Source organism: Thunnus maccoyii, chromosome 22, assembly GCF_910596095.1.
Source record: "Thunnus maccoyii chromosome 22, fThuMac1.1, whole genome shotgun sequence".
NCBI classification, from domain to species: domain Eukaryota; kingdom Metazoa; phylum Chordata; class Actinopteri; order Scombriformes; family Scombridae; genus Thunnus; species Thunnus maccoyii.
The window spans coordinates 23,445,278-23,468,063 of NC_056554.1; the positions used below are offsets into that span (position 1 = coordinate 23,445,278).

General features: G+C 35.7%; 2 protein-coding genes across 2 annotated transcripts; one reads left to right on the top strand and one right to left on the bottom strand.

The window, feature by feature from the left end:
• Positions 1-8,661: 8,661 nt before the first annotated feature.
• On the top strand, positions 8,662-12,797 carry LOC121890001 (butyrophilin subfamily 2 member A2-like). The gene is made up of 6 exons (XM_042402248.1): positions 8,662-8,866; positions 9,693-9,811; positions 10,145-10,486; positions 11,460-11,741; positions 11,828-11,916; positions 12,660-12,797. The coding sequence occupies exons 2-6, from the start codon at positions 9,706-9,708 to the stop codon at positions 12,795-12,797; spliced, it is 957 nt and encodes a 318-aa protein (XP_042258182.1). The 5' UTR covers positions 8,662-8,866; positions 9,693-9,705.
• Positions 12,798-19,901: 7,104 nt separating this feature from the next.
• Positions 19,902-22,162, bottom strand: LOC121890002 (low affinity immunoglobulin gamma Fc region receptor II-like). The gene is made up of 5 exons (XM_042402249.1): positions 22,120-22,162; positions 21,970-22,014; positions 21,433-21,699; positions 20,469-20,711; positions 19,902-20,068 (listed from the first exon to the last, which is right to left on the bottom strand). Exons 1-5 carry the CDS (start codon positions 22,148-22,150, stop codon positions 19,902-19,904), a joined length of 753 nt encoding a protein of 250 aa, XP_042258183.1. The 5' UTR covers positions 22,151-22,162.
• Between the last annotated feature and the right edge of the window lie 624 nt (positions 22,163-22,786).

A 22,786-nucleotide genomic window follows, 5' to 3' on the forward strand; every position in this document is an offset into this window, starting at 1 on the left:
AAAGACCTGTGAATAATATGAATTTGAATGTATACATGGATGGATTATTGTATGGATTAGGGGGTGAGTGGGGAAGTTGTTTGGAGGGTATATATATGAGTGTTTTGTACTTTATGTTATCTTTCATTAGTTTTGATATTATTATTTTTGCTTTTTTTGCGTTTTTGTGTTTGTTGTTGTTATTGTTTGTCCTTTTACCATTTTTTTCTTTCTTTGTTATTTACCTTGGTTAGATGTCACTATGGTGCCTCACATTTTGAAAAATTAGGTTATAAAAAAAGAATTTAGCAACCAGGAAGCATCTGCTTTCAGTTTATTTTGATGGCCTGTGTAGTATAAATATTAGTGTGTATATACCTCATTTGTGTTATACTTTTGTACTTCATTTTTGATCAAAGAGTCACTGTATTCAGAATAACATCTCATTATTTGTGGAATGTTATTGTGTTTTGCACCTCAAGGCCACCATATATCATCCATTATAAATAATTCTAATGGTAAACTTAAAATACAACTTTTCATTTTGATGGGATACATTCTATAAATGAAGCAATTCAAATTGTATAAACTGGGCTGAAAGAAACTCTACACATTTTGCTTTGAGACCATCCATGTGGATATTTTTATTGTCCTTTTGTGATACAACCACCAGGAGTCGCCACAAGCCAAAAGACCCAAGACCAGCAATGCAACAAGAGAATTGTTCTAATCTTAAATGTGTCCCTCTGTTATAATTATAATTTTATTGCTACAACTCACAGAAGTTCGATCTAGTGTGTTATGACTGTAGCAGCCAATCATGTACTTGTTGTGTATCTATTATAACTTATTACTGCTTAATTGTTTTTCATTGTTAAATCAAGCTTCAGATACATCTTTGGACTGCTCCAAAGATTTTAAGGCATTTTAAGGCAAACTGTCTCTTAACAGTTAAGAGACAGTTTGCCTTAAAATGACTAAAAATGATTTTCATTTACTTCTGATAATCTGTATTTCATAATTACACACCACATGACATCTGACTTGTGAAATGAGGAAGTCTACTTTCTATTTGTGACCCTTTCACATTCGCTCTCAGAAAAGAGAACTAGCGTTCTTCATACTGTAGATAAGACCAAGTGAAACTTATTACTTACTACGTATGTTAAATGTTGGATATGTCATCATTTCTTAATGTTAAAAAAATTAAAGCTTTGACTGGTAAAACAACGTGCAGACTATTTATTTTGTATTCAAAAACAAATTTTCTATGTTTTTTACAAGGCATTACATCATCATAGTCTATTTAAATTGGACTGAATTTTTCATACATTTAAAAATTTGACTGTATTTTTATACAATTACAAACTTTATACGAAACTTTTATAGTGAATGATGAACTCCTTTGACTATAAAAGTCAAAACTACATTCCTTCTAAAGTGAAACTTCAAGATAAAGGCAGGAAATACTTATTGAATATAATTTCATACTTCAACAGTGGTGGAAGAAGTACTGTTTTACTTGCCGACAGTATGTAAATGAAACAATAAGACGTGCCTTAATTCACTATTTTACTACATTTATTGATAATATACTTTAAACCATGTAGAAAGGACTGTTGAAGTTAATCTAAATGTCAAAAGTTCTTGTTTTAAATAATAGTTGTGTGAAATTAATTATGTGCGAACATGTAATCAGTGTTTAAAGGTTGTAGCTGCTCAAAGTGGAGATTAGACCTTTACTGTAATGGATTTTACAGCAATGACTCTTATTGTTGCTGTCGGGTAAAAATCTCAGGAGATTACCCTTATTTTTTCCATTGTCACATCACACTTGAGGGCAACTCAAGAAGTGTACTTAAAATGGTGCAATTTCATCACATCAAACAGTTGATTTGAGAGTAATTCTTAATAGAAAACTCAAGGCCCATATGTACACTGAAATAGTTAATGGTCTCTGTAATTGTTCCTGCTGTTCATACTTACCATGAAGTACTGCCTGACTGTAATGTAAGAGATGGGATTCAAATAAGTCATTCCTCATTCTGTGAAAAAAAGCATTGTTAAATTCAAGTTAAACTAAAATGAAGGTTCAGTAGTCTGAATTAGACTAAATCAAGTAGGTGTCCTCCACATTTCCTGCTTTTTGAATATGAATTTCTGAAATAAAGAATTTCAAAAACATAAGACAAACAGACCCAAAATAATAGAATGTATATAAAAAAGATATAATAAGAAAATGGATACAACACAAATTTCCCTTCCTTTATATTTCAGACATGGACTTTCAGAACTGCATATTCATTATCTGGTTTTCGGAGAGACGCTGTGGTGCCTCATTCTGAAAACGGAATACGTGACACTGAATGCATATTAAAATCCTGCATGCATGTATTGTCACGTAATCATCGCTAATCTTGTCTCAGATTATTTCCTCTGTGGTTTATTGGTAATGGTTTATGGGAAGTCACACTCAACAACGCTGTGGGAGCCAAGTTATGTTTATGTGTGTTTAATTCGGTAGTGCAGTCTGTATTTTGTTAAACAGTTTATGTAAATTGAGATACATAAGTGATTGTTATGTATAAGTCATTGAATAAGTTAATTCATAGTAATTTGTTAAAGTTCAGCTAATAATCATTGGATTTAATATATGTTAATGTAACCATAATATTTTGTAAAAGGCAACATTATTTAACCTTCCTGTTGTCTCCCCGTCGATTGTGATCAACTAATTATATTTAGGGATACAATGGTGATTGTATCCCAGCTAAACCAGGTTATTACAACGTCAGGTGATGTACACTGGCCCAGACTTTTTCCCTAATGACTTACATTGTGAATGAGATGTCTGTAAATTAGCAGATAAAATTTTTTAAGCGTCACAACCCCTGAAAAATAACTCAGAATTTGATCCATTTGGTCAGATCGCATTTTGAAAGTCTAGAGGAGCCGCACAATTGAATTGTTTTATCCCAATTAGTTAGCTGGAGGGCTAAACCAGAGGTTAGCTGTCTCAGCTGTCTCTAGTGAGCATGCTCCATGGGCATATGCGGCCCATAGAGCATGCAAAGTATGTTTTCATCCATAATTTCTTTACATTGGACCTGCCTTTTTTGGCTTCATGCGCCACTCAGCAACTTTCATAGAAATAAATGGGTCCCTGCCTCTGATGCTGTATCCAGTTCCCTTCATACATCAATGGGTCTACTCACTTACCGCCAAAAAGAAAAAACACTCATGAGCGAGCAGGAGAGCAATGACAGTAGTTGTGCACTCAGGGATAACAGTCACACACTCCTTCGAATTCTGTGTGCATTCAAAGCATGGATTCCCCTCACAGATTACAATATTGCTTATGCAAGCAAAAATATTCTGTGTGCGAGTGCAGCTGTTTGAGTTGCGTGAGCGGCTCCTCTACGTCCACGCGCTTGGATCTAATTTGTGCTCACAAATTGAGATATGCCCTCATATGGGTGTTGGAGTTTCCCCATTGGCTGTTGCTTTTTCAGAGTGATTCAGTGTGAACAGTTCTGTAATACGTCATCAAGGGGTATATACAACGCTTCCACAGTCATGTCTGCAGGCTCTCAGGGGGACTGAGAGCAGCTCTGAGTGCAGCTCACTCTCTGCAAGACTGACAGTGAGAGGATCTGTATGCCATCTTAAAGACAATGCAAACTTTACACACATGAAATACACTGTATTGGAGTCTGTTGTGCCACCACCACATATCAAGGGCAGAAGATGGTATTTTGGCCCTGGAAACCTATGAAGGGATGTTGGAATAAAACAGGTTGGCAGGCTGGAATATGTGCACAAAAAGTGATATTTATTAAAAATAAAATATCAATGAAACAGAAGCAAAAATGAACCATGGGAAATTCAACAAAAATAACTTGTAGTAGTAACAAACAAATAAAATCTGCAGCCTCACAGCAAGCTGCCAACTACTCTCTTCCCTATTGACCACTGAATGGCTTTTTACCATCTCCTCCTTACCTAACTGGAACATACCACCTGCTCAGGTAAATATGGGGGTGAGCTACCCAGACACTAGACTTTTTAAGCATACAGAACACCACACAATTATAAACACTGGATTTTTCTGTTACTGCTGACAGTCATCATCTACTATAAACACACAAATTATTCATAAGTGCCTAAAAGTTCAACAAAAATGTAATTTACCACAGAACAGTTTCACTTATCTTTCCACATCTTAGCAATGCCTAATTCCTCACCGCTAAGAGAACCTGATGATACAAACCTGTTTCCACTCTTCCTGACTGAACAGCTGATCTACTCCCAATAAACAACTGAAAACATACAGAGTGACACATATAGATCATAAACCTGTAAACCAGAACAAACTACACATCACAACCAATGTATTCAATTAATTAACACGGCGAGTTTGCACTGTTCACTCTTTTCTGCACATACTGTATTAATCTGTACAGTCATTTTGTATTTAACTTCTTTTAAACTTCTTAACCTGTGCCGTTCCAGATACTGTTATTTTATTTCTCCTTTTTAATATAAACGGCAATGTAGACAGACTGCAAAGTAAGAATTTCATGGTAATGTGTAACCTGCTGCTCTGTGTATGACAATAAAGTCTTTGAATCTTGTATATTTAAAACTTTAATTTATGCCCAGCTTTATTGTCTTACCCTGTAAGTTTCTCTAAATTATGCAGCTTCATCTTAGAAGCTCAAATTATCACCTGTATCTGCAGCATCTAAAATAAACACAGATAAAGATATAAGTCACGCCTTTTGAAAATAGTTCACATGTCTGGCCACTACCTCTGTGGTTTTCAACCTTTTATTTTAATCTCAACAGTCAACGTTCAAATATAGATGCATGAGAAGCAAGTCTAACAGCTTATGTAGCTATTTCGCTTGATGAAAGCTGCCACAGTGTTTCGTACGTGCTCATAAAACTTTCCTGTACACAAGCTGCCGTATTGCGACTGCCTTATCCAAAATTAGGCAATCCTACCAACCTATAAACATATGATAAGAAGTATACATATGAGAAATGAAATAAAAAATAAACAAAACACCATCATAAAGTGTATTTAAAGTGTGATGGCTCACCAGGAACAGAAGAGACAATGCATGCTAACAGCCTGTTAACTCTGCTGAAGGGACGTCAAACCCAAATCGCTTTATCATGTTTTCTGCTTCATTAACTTTGTGACCAAACTATCTTACAAGATAAAAATCATTCCAGCATCATCCTTACTTTGGCAGTTTTACATGTGAGTGAGTATCTGTTATTTTTATGTAACTTTGAGTTTCCCACAGTGAAGTAGTCCCACCAGCAGCAGCAGCAGAGCCACCATCACGATGGTGAACACAGTCCTTAAGACGAGGACTGATCTGAGGTGTCGTCTGAGGAAGAGCTCTGAGTTTCTTTGTGTGCTGCAAAGACTGTAAGAAAAAAGATGAGATGTTATTGATCCCTGGAGGGGAAAGTCATGTCAAGTCACATCATGTGATACATTAAACATTTATTTAAACAATATTTATAAACAATATTATGTATATTTACACATACATAAGCTGGAAATCTGAAGAATATTCAGCAGGAAAGTGGCACTGAAGGCAAAATGGCTGTAAAACATTTAGAAATTATTTCCAGCTAATAGTCATAATTTTTTCACAACACTGGTAGACACATTCCATTTTTCAAACAAACTTTTATAAAAACTTTCTACCAAGCGTCAAACAACTGGACTTCTCATAAGTAAGGTTGCCATTACCATGCACTATCTGGTCATACAACCATTAAAATATCATCTTCATTTTGTTTTGATACACTCTTGTGTCTCACCTCTGACAGCCAACCAGCTCTCTGGTGATGTTCCAACATCAGAGGTGCACTTGTAGAGTCCTTCATCAGACATGGAGACACTGTTAATGGTCATCTCTCCTGCTGCAGTGCTCTTCATGAGGACGCCATCTTTGTAGAAATCAGCTCGGAGGTTGGTAGAGTTTGCCTTGTTTCTGCAGCGCAGAGTCACATCGTCTCCCTCCATCACAGGACGGACGGGACTCTCCAGGATCACAGAACCAGCTGAACAACATATTGAAAAAAATGCTAAAAATATGTTTTATGTACAATGTTGCAGTAACACAGTAGAAAATTGGGAAAAATTGAGACTGGAGTGAAAAAAAATCACATCAAATACCATTACCTTGATATCAAATTCAATTTTATTCATATGGCACCATCGTTGGCTGACTGCAAAGTAAAGCTCTTCACTGAATGAATACGTTTCAGATTTAGAGAGAACACAATAGAAAAATTATATATATATAATACTAACCCTAACCCTAGCAGTAGGCAGAGGTTCCCACATATCTGTAACATAGTTAATTTGTGATTTTTAATATAAATGAAGAAATTATTTTAAGTTTCACCACAGACACAGACTTTTAAACATAAAGGTTCTGGTTTGACCCTGACTCTGCATAATATAAAATGCTAAATGTGCTAAACGGCTCCTCACTTAATAAGGAGCGTACAGGCAACATGGGACATAGACGATGGCTCATTGTTCAATGTTTTATTCTTCCCTTATACAGATTCCATGATTCTGTAAAAACATACATTTAATAAAATCTACCAAATTTACAGTAAACCTGATCATTTTGAACATGTTGATCAGAGAACAAATGATTTTATACATTATATAGTGTGTTATAGTGTCATACTGGACATACTGGGTGAGAAACAGATAATTACCAGTTCAAAATGGATATATAGTGGTTTTAGAAACACAATAAACATACTTTACCAGTGACAGTGATGTTGACACTGTTGCTTCTCTCTCCTCCGTCAGTCTCACACCAGTATTCTCCACTGTCTGTTGGATAGACTCTATCAATGCTGCAGAGGGACCCTGTTGGCGTCCTCTTATTAATAGCACATACAGGAGTAAATTCCTCATTATTCCTGATTCCTCTCAACTGAGTTGAGTCATCAAACATAGTCAAGAGAAACTGAGTCGTGTTGAAAATGCTGCAGTCTGTCTGGAGTGATACGAAGAAAAGCTGCATCTGAAACCGAGAGGTAATTATTTTTTAAAAAGTATCCAAAGAAACATCCAGATTTGGATCAAAACAAATGATTGTAGGTGAGTCCACCTTGTGACAGAATCAGTTTAAATTGTGTCTCTCTGCAAGATACATTCAAGTTTTCACCAGCAACATGGACATTAATTAATTAATGAACAATCCCTTCACAAAATACATTAAACAAAATTGTAGGAACCTAAATAACATTACATTACACATACATATATTACATTCAAAAGGTTCACGTCAACCTTCTACCATGATTCTTTAGGTAAAAGAATGATGCAAAAAAGTATCTTTAGGATTTTGTATTTGTTACTCACCACTTTTCTGAACTTGCTGAACGATTTCAAGCATCACTGGATAAACAAAGGAACAGAGTTGTACATCAGACATCAGATATTTTGATGTAAATGACTATGAAAAACGTATAAAAAGAGAAGAAACCATGACAGGTGAGTACTCACACAGTCTGAAGCAGAGAGCTGTGACCTCCATGCTGTCTTGCTGCTGACTGTCTGAGTATCAGACTGAATGCAACTTTATTATAATGTAAGTTAGAACTTCCTCTTCCTGTGGTTTGACAGTCTTTGAGTTATAGGCTCTCAGTCAAGAGGGGCCGACCATCCCTGACTCTCTGATTGGTTCAAGTATCCCTAAAGTTAGCATAACCTTTACCCTGTGTTTTTTTTTTTTTTTTTTTTACATTTTTGCCCCTGAAGAGTCTCTACACATCATTGTTGCAAGAAACCTAGAGAATAATCTGGTCAGTACTCTCAAATGTAAAATGTACAAACGCCCAGTAAATTCAAATCCTTTAATTAGGTAAAAATAACACCACTTTAATTAAAGTAAAACTGATACATTCAAAATGCCACTTAAACCTGCATTAACTGACTATGGATACATTTTGAAAAGACATTCAGAATTTATCACTAAATCTCTCACCTCACTGTATGTCCTGGAATAATGAACTCACGTGTATTAAATCACTAATGGAGCTGCTTTGTCAACTTGTGGCCACAAGATGTCCCTGTAGAGTGTGAGTCTGTCAAATCAAAGAGTAAATAAGTGAAACAAGAGTTGCATCTTCCATGTTGAAAAGGTGAGAGGAATAAATGAAAATGCTGTATTGGTGCTCTTACTGAAGTAAAGCATCTGAGTACTTCTTCCACCGTTGCTTTTTTGTTTTTTCTTTAAATATGTACTCTGTGAAAACTCAGTTTCACTATTTGATGTTGTGTTGAATTACATGTTAACTCTGCTTAGCAACAAGTGAGTCATGAGGTGATAGTCCATCCCCCTGTAGTGCAGGACTTGCACATTGACAATGATTTTTAAAAATGTGCTTTTGGGGGCCTTTTGTGATGAATTATAATGAGTTTGAATAGTAACAGAATTTTATATGTTTCATATCTAAATAGCATAATAAATCTAGAGCCCAAAGGAGGCAGTGGCCACAATTGCATAATGGAAAAGTCCTCCTCTGCAGAAAGTGAAACTGTTTTTTTTCTTTTGTTTTTCTTTTGTTTTTCTTTTTTTTGCAATTGAAAGCATGCAGATGTCCTAAAACAAAAATGAAAACTGGGAAATGGGCATTATGTGGCCCCTTTAAGCATCTCACAATTAACCACAGACTAGTCAGAGGTGGAGAAGTACAGTATATCTTAATTTCTTTAACAAATTATCACCTGACAGGAAGGACAAGTTTTTCAGTGTGTGTATAAATAACAGCTACATTTCTGAACTGCGTCACAACAGTTGGAGGGTGAGTGGACTCCTTGTGTGCCTTCTAGGTAAGAATTTAACTTTTAATTTACTGTAAATCCACTAAATGTGATACTTTTAAAGGACTTTCATTTTAAGTAAAATCAAAGAAGCATTAGCAGTGACATGTAGTTTATTTAAATGTTAGTGAGTTATCATTTTAAATAATTGTTCCTTTAAGAGTGACAGTAAAGCACTATTTTAATGTTGCTGCTTAAGGTGGAGCTGAGAACCTTGGGAATTTAAAAACAAAGCAGCATGTTGTTGTGTTTTGGGTGTATATGGTATTTTGCAAGTCAAATTTTGGGAATTTTCTTATTTTTGTGACACGACTGTGTTTGTCCGTAAAGCACACTGTGACATTTTGTCCATCAAAGGTTGTTAAATGTTGACTTGGTTTGACTGTCTGAGTATAAAGTTATGAAATCGTCAAATAGAATTTAACTTCTCTTATTTTTTTAATTTGTTCAAAGGGGCACAGTATTCAAAAAAGTACGTAGTTTTGTTTCAAGGAGTGTTTGCACCCTGTTTTTGTCACTGACAGTTCATGAAAGTTTCCTTTAACCAGATATTGCATTCAGATATACAGCACAATATCACTGAAGGGCAGATATGCTGTACCTTCCCCATTCTTTGGTAAAGAAAAAGGCGTGAGCCAAAGAAGAAAAAGAGAGATCGCAAATCAAGATATAACTACCTTGTAGTTACATCATAACTTTCTTTAGCTCAAGTGTTTTTATTATCTCAAGATTCCTTTACTTTTAAGTGATGACACACTGTTTATTTGATTTGTGAAAATATCATAAATACAATTTGAATAAGCATTATCTTCCATTTTACAACTTTTTTGTCCAGCTTTCAGAAATCCATGATGCAGCATCCAATACAGCCCAGTGATAGATTGACCTTCAGTGACTTCACAGTTTTGGTTTTACATCATATGATTGTCTTTCTTGTCCTACAGTCATGTGCAGGTAATTTCAAAGCAAACTATTTAAATAGCACTATGTGTGCTGGATTCAATGAACACAAACTTCATTAACTTTAAAAAATGATTCCAAATTATTACCCCAAAAATGTGCAAACTGATTGATAGCCACCAGATTTGGAGTACTAGCAGCTTTTTTAATTTTTAGGTTGTTGTGTCTGTACTGTACTGCAATTTTATGGAGACTGATGTACTGTACTTTACTAGTTATTGATACGAAAGTAGATCATGACCTACAAACTGATATACAAAGAGCCTTGTTGTGTGAAATGGCAGTTGAGACAGCAAGAATTAAAAAACAGATCTGTTTCTTACTCAGGTCAACCTCAGGTGATTGGTCCATCTCAGCCAATAGTGGCGACAGTTGGTGACGACATCATTTTGCCGTGTCACCTGAAACCTGCGATCAATGCTTTTGACTTGAGGCTGGAGTGGGTGAGACCTGACCTGAGCCCTGGGTTTGTCCATGTGAGGGCGAACAGTCAAGAATCTGTGGTTAATAAACAGCCGTCCTACAGGGGAAGAACATCACTGCTAACTGACAAATTAAAGGAAGGAGACATTTCACTGAGACTCTCTGAGGTGAAACCTTCTGATGAGGGAACATACAGATGTCTTGCTCCCACACTGGGTCGGGCTGCTTTCATCAAACTTATCATTGGTAAGACGATATATGTTCATGTATAGGTTTGTTTTTACATGACATTTGAAAATGTGCTTTGAGTCTTAAAAGTCTTAAAAAAACAGTTTTACTTGTTAAATGTGTAACATGTGATGGCAACCCATTCCATATTTTTATTCCTTTGTACATAACAGTATGTTGCCTTGCATTAGTTTGTGAGGCAGGAAGTGAAAAACAACCTCTTGCTACATGCCAAGAGTATTATAGTTATGGTCATTACTGCTTTATGAAAAGCAGGACATTTGTGATTTTAGACAATTAAATATTTATAATAAAACAAAGCAGGGAAATAACCATCCTGTCCTTCATCAATGACCAACCCAAGGTTATGTGCCTTCTGATGATGTTTTTCTGATTGTAGTTTTTCCAAGTCTTTATTTGACACACTTGACCACAGTACTGGACAGTAATTCCATCTTTTTCCCTTTCATTAAAGAGATAGACACATTTTATCTTTACAGATTTTTAGTATATTTACACTTATTAGTTATATCTGTACATGGTTAATATCTATTTTAATTTGGCCCATTATTATGTGTTTGTATGTATCCTAATGAATCCGTTTGACACAGTTTGTGCACATATAACTCAAGTTCCACTTACTCACTGTCATTCAAACTTTCCATGATTCTGAGCACCTCTAGGACTTGAAAAAGACATGAAAAAGCAACCTAACCTTGAGCAAATAAGTTTTTTAGTTCCCCAAACTTAAGCAGATCCAAACCATGGAGGTGGATCATTGTCTGACTCGAACACAGCTTTGTATGTCAATAACTTTAGTGCCACCTGCAAGCAAAGACTCTGATTGGCTTGGTTGTTCTGTCCAACCTGACAAACAAAATACACACGACACAAATTTAAGATGTGAGTGAGAATTCAGAGGAGACACACTGTTATAATGATTAACTTGTATCAGCTGCAGGAAATTTATATCTCCACTCTCTCATTTTAGGTGCTGTCTCTTCACCTTTCATAAAGGTGATAAACAGAAACGGCACAAATGTGGTGTTACAGTGTGAGTCTAAAGGCTGGTATCCAGAGCCTGAGGTGTCTTGGTTGGATGGTGAGGGAAACCTCCTCTCTGCTGGACCTACAAAGACAGTCAGAGGTCCTGATGACCTCTATACTGTCAGCAGCAGAGTGACTGTAGAGAAGAGGCACGACAACAACGTCACCTGTAGAGTCCAACAGAAGAACATCAACCAGACCAGAGAGACACACATTATTGTTTCAGGTAGAAATGATTAATAAATGTATCATATGATTAACATAAATACCATGTTGTTCTGTGGTTTATCATTTCAATTGATATCTTCACAGCCCTGCCTTGGCATATGAAATGTATCTTGGCTTTGAGCTTAGCTGGTGTCTTCATAGTCATCCTGTCGGTTGTGGGGATCGAGATTAAGGTATTGTTTTACTTGTCTTTTTTAAATTTCAGGATACTACACCCATCCACACACCCTCTGTCTCACTTAGTTATCTTTGGGCTACACTTTGATTATGTTTTTTTTTTAGCTGATATTTGTTTACCTCTTTTTCTTCTTTATTTGCTTCTAACATCCATGGACAATCACACACCTTACTACTATAGCAATATCCACCTGACTTGCACTAATGTACTGTGTATTATACTATAGCATATTAACATCATTGTACAGTGTATCTCTCCAGTGTATCTCTAGCCTCTGTTCTATTTTTAGTTATTCTTACTTATTTATTTTTTATATTTGAGTTTGTCTATTAGTTATTTTATGTAATTTGGCCTTAATGCCTCACTACTTTAGTATAATGGATACATACTTCACCCTATACCCTTTAGGTCCTAGTTTGACCTTAAGATCTGACTGAATGTCAAGCAAGTCAGCAAGTTGCAATGGACCAAAGCTGTTGTGTGATTTAAAAACATTCAAATGCTCTTCTAAACTAATTCTGTAGCTAACTGGAAGCTAGATTTAAAAATTAGAGTAATTTAGAGTAAGCATCAGTCAAAGCAAAGCAGGCAAGATCAGGGTTTGCATCTTGTCTTTTGTCCTTTAACTGTGAAGATGAACGTAATCAAATGTTTTAGTTGCCTAAACTCAACCAGAACATAATATGACAGATATGTGTAATTTTGGAAAGACATAACAAATGACTTAATATTTTATAGTTTACTAGGTATGAGTTCAATCAAGATTTAAATGAGGTAACGACACAGAAGACAGATGTGTTACTGGAGCAAGAAACAGCTGCTACAGAAAAACGCCCAGCAGAGGATAAACTTCCTGCATCAGCTCAGGAAGTTTAACCTGCAAGTCTGTTCTCTGCACATCCATCACTGTCTTGTTTGGATCAACCACCAAACCAGACAAGAACAGACTGCAACTGACAGTCAGGATTGGAGAAAAGATCCACATTACCCTTCCTCCAGAACATGTACACCTCCAGAGTCACTGCAGACCTTGGACATAACTACACAACACTACAAGCCAAAACCACCAGACACAAGAACAGCTTCTTCCCTCAAATTACACTTCTCAACACTTAAAGCAGCCACGGAAGGTTTGATAACAATTAGTCTGAAAAAGCTACAATTCTATTTCACCTTTATATACATACATATAATCAAATGTAATTGAAAACTTGTGCAATAACCTCACTACCTCTAACTGTATTAACAATCCTGAATGTATAAATGTAGTTTGTTGTGCAATTCTTGCCAGTATATAATAGCTATATATGTTGTATTAAGCTATAAGTTTGCTCATATTTGTTTAGCTGTATGTGTGTTACTGTATCATCCTGTCAATGTGTCCTCTACACCAGTGGTTCCCAATATTAGTATAGATGGCTATATAATTGTCCACAACTGCTCACCAAACGTGATATCTTAACACTCATCATGAATATAGATACTGACAGATAGGAGAGTGTATAGTAAGTACTGTCTTTTTTCTTTTTTACTTGAAAAATATCATTTTTGTTTTGAAAATGGACCTCAAAATTAACCATGAGTTCATTTTGTTAGGAAAAATGCCAAAGGGAATAGTCAGAACTGAAGACGAGTATCTTATTAGAATGTAAGGATAACTGCTCTTAAACTTATAACAAAAAACTGACTTCAGAAACTAAGGCCTAGTGTAGAGAAACTGAAGGATTTAATGGAGCAAGTAAAAGAAATGGAGCAGTTAACATATGGGCAAAATGTTACAGCAGAAGATATGAAGATATTACACCTCAGTTTAACAAAAAGTAACCTACAGTAATTTCATTAGACATTCAGACAGCTAATAGATTGTTATTAGATAAAATAGATATTGGGAGGAGTCAACAGGGGAAGCACACCCTTTTATCTTTTTCATCCTTTTTTAATCATTATTTTTATTAACAGCATTATTACTATTTATGTATTTAATTATTTGTTTCTCTCTTTCCAGTTGTATCATGTTTATGAAATTAATATTGATTGGTTATTTAACTTGTACCCTTCTTTTTATTCATTAGCATGCACCTTACCCTGATGGTATATGTAATTCAACTTGTATCATTGAGTGACCTGTTTTCGGTGGTGGGGTGGATGAGGGAGGTCAGTGATAGAACAGGCGATAGAAAGACCTGTGAATAATATGAATTTGAATGTATACATGGATGGATTATTGTATGGATTAGGGGGTGAGTGGGGAAGGGGTTTGGAGGGTATATATATGAGTGTTTTGTACTTTATGTTATCTTTCATTAGTTTTGATATTATTATTTTTGCTTTTTTTGCGTTTTTGTGTTTGTTGTTGTTATTGTTTGTCCTTTTACCATTTTTTTCTTTCTTTGTTATTTACCTTGGTTATATGTCACTATGGTGCCTCACATTTTGAAAAATTAGGTTATAAAAAAAGAATTTAGCAACCAGGAAACATCTGCTTTCAGTTTATTTTGATGGCCTGTGTAGTATAAATATTAGTGTGTATATACCTCATTTGTGTTATACTGTTGTACTTCATTTTTGATCAGAGAGTCACTGTATTCAGAATGACATCTCGTTATTTGTAGAATGTTATTGTGTTTTGCCCCTCAAGGCCACTGTATATCATCCATTATAAATAATTCTAATGGTAAACTTAAAATACAACTTTTCATTTTGGTGGGATACATTCTATAAATGAATCGATTCAAATTGTATAAACTGGGCTGAAAGAAACTCTACACATTTTGCTTTGAGACCATCCATGTGGATATTTTTGTTGTCCTTTTGTGACACGACCACCAGGAGTCACCACAACCAAAAGACCCAAGACCAGTAATGCAACAAGAGAATTGTTCTAATCTTAAATGTGTCCCTCTGTTATAATTATATTTTTATTGCTACGGCTCATAGAAGATCCGATCTAGTGTGTTATGACTGAATCAGCCAATCATGTACTTGTTGTGTATCTATTATAACTTATTACTGCTTGATTTTCATTTTTAAATCAAGCTTCAGATACATCTTTGGAGCAATCCAAAGGTGTTGGATTTGGAGCAGTTATTTAGTAAGAATTGTCAGTAATGCAAATTTGCATTGTTGACGTCTCTGAGTCTGTAGTTTAACCCAGGATGAGACTGTGGTTACGTTGCATGTACGATAGAACTTTATAAGGTCTAAATATATTGTAAATATATACAGTCCTCAGAAAAACCATACCACAGTTAAGAGACAGTTTGCCTTAAAATGACTAAAAATGATTTTCATTTACTTCTGATAATCTGTATTTCATAATTACACACTACATGACATCTGACTTGTGAAATGAGGAAGTCTACTTTTTATTTGTGACCCTTTCACATTCGCTCTCAGAAAAGAGAACTAGCGTTCTTCATACTGTAGATAAGACCAAGTAAAATGTATTACTTATTATGTATGTTAAATGTTGGATATGTCATCATTTCTTAATGTTAAAAAAAATTAAAGCTTTGACTGATAAAACAATGTGCAGACTATGTACTTTGTCTTCAAAAACAAATTTTCTATGTTTTTTTATAAGGCATTACATCATCATTAAATTAAATCATCATCAAAAAATGCTGAATTTTTCATACATTTAAAAGTTTGACTGTATTTTTATACAATTACAAACTTTTATACAAAGCTTTTATAGCGAATGATGAACTCCTTTGACTATAAAAGTCAAAACCACATTCCTTCTAAAGTGAAACTTCAAGATAAGGGCAGGAAATACTTATTGAATATAATTTCATACTTCAACAGTGGTGGAAGAAGTACTGTTTTACTTGCCGACAGTATGTAAATGAAACAATAAATGTGCCTTAATTCAGTATTTTACTACATTTATTGATAATATACTTTAAACCATGTAGAAAGGACTGTTGAAGTTAATCTAAATGTCAAAAGTTCTTGTTTTAAATAATAGTTGTGTGAAATTAATGATGTGCGAACATGTAATCAGTGTTTAAAGGTTGTAGCTGCTCAAAGTGGAGATTAGACCTTTACTGTAATGGATTTTACAGCAATGACTCTTATTGTTGCTGTTGGGTAAAAATCTCAGGAGATTACCCTTATTTTTTCCATTGTCACATCACACTTGAGGGCAACTCAAAAAAGTGTAGTTAAAATGGTGCAATGTCATCACATCAAACAGTTGGTGTGAAAGTAATTCTTAATAGAAAACTCAAAGCCCATATGTACACTGAAATAGTTAATGGTCTCTGTAATTGTTCCTGCTGTTCATACTTACCATGAAGTACTGCCTGACTGTAATGTAAGAGATGGGATTCAAATAACTCAGAAAATGGATACAACACAAATTTCCCTTCCCTTATATTTCAGACATTGACTTTCAGAACTGTAATTCATTTTCTCGTTTTCGGAGAGAAGCTGTGGTGCCTCATTCTGAAAACTGAATACATGTCAGTGTGTGCATCTTAAAATCCTGCATGCATGTATTGTCATGTAATCACCACTAATCTCTTCTCAGATTATTTCCTCTGTGGTTTATTGGTAATGGTTTATGGGAAATCACACTCAACAACACTGTGGGAGCCAAGTTATGTTTATGTGTGTTTATTTCGGTAGTGCAGTCTGTATTTTGTTAAATAGTTTATGTAAATTGAGATAAATAAGTGATTGTTATGTATAAGTCATTGAATAAGTTACAGTCAGCTTTGACTAAAGCATGAAGTATAAATTACCCCCCAAAACTGTGTTACATCTTTTTAGCCAACTTCATTCCAACTCATTACCACAAACTTTAAAATACTTTTTGGAATTTATGGCCAATAGACCTAATTTACTTGAAATTATACCTCATTTTTGAGTAAAAAAAGAGCAGAAATTATGAATTATTTTAATTATATTTAAGATCAGAGGAAAATATGTTGATTGATTGTCACAGATTGGTATATGTCAAAGTTTAGTCAGGATACTGCTTGAAACTATTTAATGGCTTTTTAATGGCAGCACATAATGACACCTGTTGTCCTTCCGGGTCAAAATTAACCCGGTCTCGTTTGACTGTTTATAAAGCATGAAGTGAAATGGAAATTTCTCCTGTCTCATCAGTAGGAGCTGTCTCAACACCAATCATAAATGTTACCTCAAAGAACAGCAGCATAGTGGTGTTACGGTGTGAGTCTAAAGGCTGGTATCCAGAGCCTGAGGTGTTTTGGTTGGACGGTGAGGGAAACCTCCTCTCTGCTGGACCTACAGAGACAGTAAGAGGTCCTGATGACCTCTATACTGTCAGCAGCAGAGTGACTGTGGTGAAGAGACACAACAACAACTTCACCTGTAGAGTCCAACAGAACAACATCAACCAGACCAGAGAGACACACAATATTGTTCCAGGCGCTATATGACTTTACTTTAATGTATGCAAAATGTTACACAGAGCAATGTACTTGAATGTGTTTGTCTGAGTTCTGTTGTTTGCCAAATCACAACAGAAGTTATCTCAGGGCACTTTTCATAGAGAACTGGTCTATGTGGTTTGTCCAAATGGTGTTGCCGTACCTAGCTGCCCAAGATGGTGGACCTGCTCAACTAATTATATTTAGGGATACAATGGTGATTGTATCCCAGCTAAACCAGGTTATTACAACGTCAGGTGATGTACACTGGCCCAGACTTTTTCTCTATTGACTTACATTGTGAATGAGATGTCTGTAAATTAGCAGATAAAATTTTTTAAGCATCACAACCCCCGAAAAATGAATTCGATCAATTTGGTCGGATCACATTTGGAAAGTCTAGAGGAGCCGCACAATTGAATTGTTTTATCCCCATTTAAGTTAGCTGGAGGGCTAAACCAGAAGTTAGCTGTGTAAGCTGTCTCTAGTGAGCATGCTCTCTGGGCGTATGCGACTCATAGAGCATGCAAAGTATGTAATCATCCATAATTTCTTTACAGCAGACTTGCCTTTTTTTGCTTCATGCGCCACTGAGCAACTTTCATAGGAATAAATGGGTCCCTGCCTCTGATGCTGTATCCAGTTCTCTGCCCACTCACTGCCAAAAAGAAAAAACACTTGTGAGCGAGCAGGAGAGCAATGACAGTAATTGTGCACTCGGGGATAATAGCCACATGCTCCTTCATATTGTATGTGCATTCAAAGCATGGTTTCTCCTTGCAGGCTACAATATTGCTTATGCAAGCAAAAATATTCTGTGCGTGTGCTGTGAAACCACTCACAAAAATAATGTGCGTGTGTGGCTGTTTGAGTTGTGTAAGATGCTCCTCTATGTCCACACGTGTGGATCTCCTTTGTGCTTGCAGATTTTGGCTGAGATACACCATCATACGAGTGTTTGAGTTTCCCCATTGGCTGTTGCACTGAGTGATTCAGTGTGAACAGTTCTGTAATACGTCATCAAGGGGTGTTTACAACGGTTCCACAGTCATGTCTGCAGGCTCTCAGGGGGACTGAGAGCAGCTCTGAGTGCAGCTCACTCTCTGCGAGACTGACAGTGAGAGGATCTGTATGCCATCTTAAAGACAATGCAAACTTTACACACATGAAACACACTGTATCGGGGACTGTTTTGCTGTCACCCAATATCAAGGGCAGAAGATAGTATTTGGCCACTAGAAACCTATGAAGGGATGTTGGAATAAAACAGGTTGGCAGACCGGAATATGTGCACAAAAAGTGATATTTATTAAAAATAAAATATCAATGAAACAGAAGCAAAAATGAACCATGGGAAATCCAACAAAAATAACTTCAGTCATAGTCACAAACAAATAAAATCTGCGGCCTCACAGCAAGCTGCAAACTACTCTCTTCCCTATTGACCACTGAATGGCTTTTTACCATCTCCTTCTCACCTAACTAGAACATACCACCTGTTCAGGTAAGTATGGGGGTGGGCTTGTTATAAACACTGGATTTTTCTGTTACTGCTGAAAGTCACAATCTACTATAAGCACACAAATTATTCTTAAGTGCCAAAAGTTCAACGAAAATGTAACTTACTACAGAACAGTTTCACTTATCTTTCCACATCCAAGCAATGCCCAGTTCCTCACTGCTAAGAGAACCTGATGATACAAACCTGTTTCCACTCTCCCTGATTGAATGGCTGATCTACCTCCAACAAACTGAAAAAATACAGTGACACAGATCATAAACCTATAAACCAGAGCAAACTACACATCACAACCAATGTATTCAATTATTTATCAAACAAAAACCTGACAAATCAAGGGAGACATTTGACTGAAAGTAATGATGATATAACACACGAAACAATGATACTGTAATAATGAAGGGGAACAGGGCCTAATGAAAAGCCTTTTCACAGGGTTATTTACATTCAGCATTTAAGATTGACTTGATAGTTACTGCATTAAAACTATTTTTCAGGTTGTGGGTAAGTGAAATAATATATTAAACATATAAAAATAGCCTAAATCTTAACTCAACCATTCTCCACATAGTCTACACCCAAATGTTGTTGGCTTATCACTTTTTACATAAGAATACAAAATTGTAAACCAATTTATATGCTATATTTACATTTTTAAACAGTATATTTATCTATATTCCCTGTTACATTATTCTGTTATGCTGCTATAAACACAAGATTTTTAACACAGCAAGTTTTGCACTGTTCACTCTTTTTTGCACAAACTGTATTAACCGGTACAGTCAGTATACACCTTTATTATTATATATTTGTTTTATTTTGTATTTAACTGCTTTTAAACTTCTTAACCTGTGCCATTCCAGATACTGTTATTTTATTTCTCCTTTTTAATATAAACGGTAATGTAAACAGACTATGAAGGAACGTCAAACCCAAATCGCTTTATCATGTTTCCTAATTCATTAACTTTGTGACCAAACTATCTTACAAGATAAAAATCATTCCAGCATCATCCTTACTTTGGCAGTTTTACATGTGAGCAGGTATCTGTTATTTTTATGTAACTTTGAGTTTCCCACAGTGAAGTAGTCCCACCAGCAGCAGCAGCAGAGCCACCATCACAATGGTGAACACAGTCCTTAAGACGAGGTAAATATGACAGGACTGATCTGAGGTGTCGTCTGAGGAAGAGCACCGAGTTTCATTGTGACGTGCTGCAAAGACTGTAAGAAAAAAAGATGAGACGTTATTGATCCCTTGAGAGGAAAGTCACATGTCACAACAGTACAAGGAACCTGTGATACATTAAACATTTATTTAAACAATTAAACATATTTACACATATAAACAACCTGGAAATATGAAGAATATTCAGCAGGAAAGTGGCACTAAAGGCAAGATGGTTGTAAAACATTTAGAAATTATTTCCAGCTAATAGTCATAATTTTTTCACAACACTGGTAGACACATTCCATTTTTCAAACAGACTTTTATAAAAACTTTCTACCAAGAGTCAAACAACTGGACTTCTCATAAGTAAGGTTGCCATTACCATGCACAGTCTGGCCATATAACCAGCAGAATATCATCTTCATTTTGTTTTGATACACTCTTGTGTCTCACCTCTGACAGCCAACCAGCTCTCTGGTGATGTTCCGACATCAGAGGTGCACTTGTAGAGTCCTTCATCAGACATGGAGACACTGTTAATGGTCATCTCTCCTGCTGCAGTGCTCTTCATGAGGACGCCATCTTTGTAGAAATCAGCTCGGAGGTTGGTAGAGTTTGCCTTGTTTCTGCAGCGCAGAGTCACATCGTCTCCCTCCATCACAGGATGGACGGGACTCTCCAGGATCACAGAATCAGCTGAACAACATATTGAAAAATGCTAAAAATATGTTTTATGTACAATGTTGCAGTAACACAGTAGAAAATTGGGAAAAATTAAGACTGGAGTGAAAAAAAATCACATCAAATACCATTACCTTGATATCAAATTCAATTTTATTCATATGGCACTATCGTTTGCTGACTGCAAAGTAAAGCTCTTCACTGAATGAATACGTTTCAGATTTAGACAGAACACAATTGAAAAATTATATATATATAATACTAACCCTAACCCTAGCAGTAGGCAGAGGTTCCCACATATCTGTAACATAGTTAATTTGTGATTTTTATCATAAATTAAGAAATTATTTTAAGTTTCACCACAGACACAGACTTTTAAACATAAAGGTTCTGGTTTGACCCTGACTCTGCATATTATAAAATGCTAAATGTGCTAAACGGCTCCTCACTTAATAAGGAGCGTACAGGCAACATGGGACATAGATGATGGCTCATTGTTCAATGTTTTATTCTTCCCTTATACAGATTCCATGATTCTGTAAAAACACACATTTAATAAAATCTACCAAATTTACAGTAAACCTGATCATCTTGAACATGTTGATCTGAGAACAAATGATTTTATACATTATATAGTGTGTTATAGTGTCATACTGGACATACTGGGTGAGAAACAGATAATTACCAGTTCAAATGGATATGTAGTGGTTTTAGAAACACAATAAACATACTGTACCAGTGACAGTGATGTTGACACTGTTGCTTCTCTCTCCACCATCAGTCTCACACCAGTATTCTCCGCTGTCTTCAGGATAGGCTCTATCAAGGGTGCAGAAGGACCCTGTTGACGTCCTCTTATTAATATCACATACAGGAGTAAATTCCTCATTATTCCTGATTCCTCTCAACTGAGTTGAGTTATCAAACCCAACACAGTCAAGAGAAACTGAGTCGTATTCAAAGTGCTGCAGTCTGTTTGGAGTGATACGAAGAAAAGCTGCATCTGAAACCGAGAGGTAATTATTTTTTAAAAAGTGTCCAATGAAACATCCAGAACTGGATCAAAACAAATGATTGTAGGTGCGTCCACCTTGTGACAGAAACAGTTTAAATTGAGTCTCTTTGCAAGATACATTCAGGTTTTCACCAGCAACATGAACATGAATTAATTAGTGATTGAACCCTTCACAGAATATACAACATTAAACAAAATTACATCATAGATTCAAAAGGTTCATGTCAATCTTCTACCTTGATTCTTTAGATTACTTACCACTTTTCTGAACTTGAGTCCCCAACTGAACGATTTCAAGCATCACTGGATAAACAAAGGAACAGAGTTGTACATCAGACAGATATTTTGATGAACAGGATTATGAAAAACTTATAAAAAAAGAAGAAACCATGACAGGTGAGTACTCACACAGTCTGAAGCAGAGAGCTGTGACCTCCATGCTGTCTTGCTGCTGACTGTCTGAGTATCATACTGAATGCAACTTTATTATAATGTAAGTTAGAACTTCCTCTTCCTGTGGTTTGACAGTCTTTGAGTTATAGGCTCCCTTTGGAGGGGCCCGACCCCTAGGTTGGGAACCACTGGACTAAACTAGCTAACTGTATATAAAGCAGTGTAAACTAGCTCCACCTCCAGCAGCTACAACAGTAACATGCTGCTCTAACACTGATGCTTCACTATTAATAATCTAATGATGTCATATATAATAATATATCAGTCAGAGGGACCAAACCACTACTTTTACTGCAATACTTTAACTACATCAAGCTCATAATACTTATGTACTTTTACTGCAATACTTTAACTACATCAAGCTCATAATACTTATGTACTTTTACTGCAATACTTTAACTACATCAAGCTCATAATACTTATGTACTTTTACTGCAATACTTTGACTACATCAAGCTCATAATACTTATGTACTTTTACTAAGTAGGATTTTTCATGTAGGTGTTTTACTTGTAATTGAGTATTTTATATTGCTGTATTGGTGCTCTTACTGAAGTAAAGCATCTGAGTACTTCTTCCACCGTTGCTTTTTTGTTTTTTCTTTAAATATGTACTCTGTGAA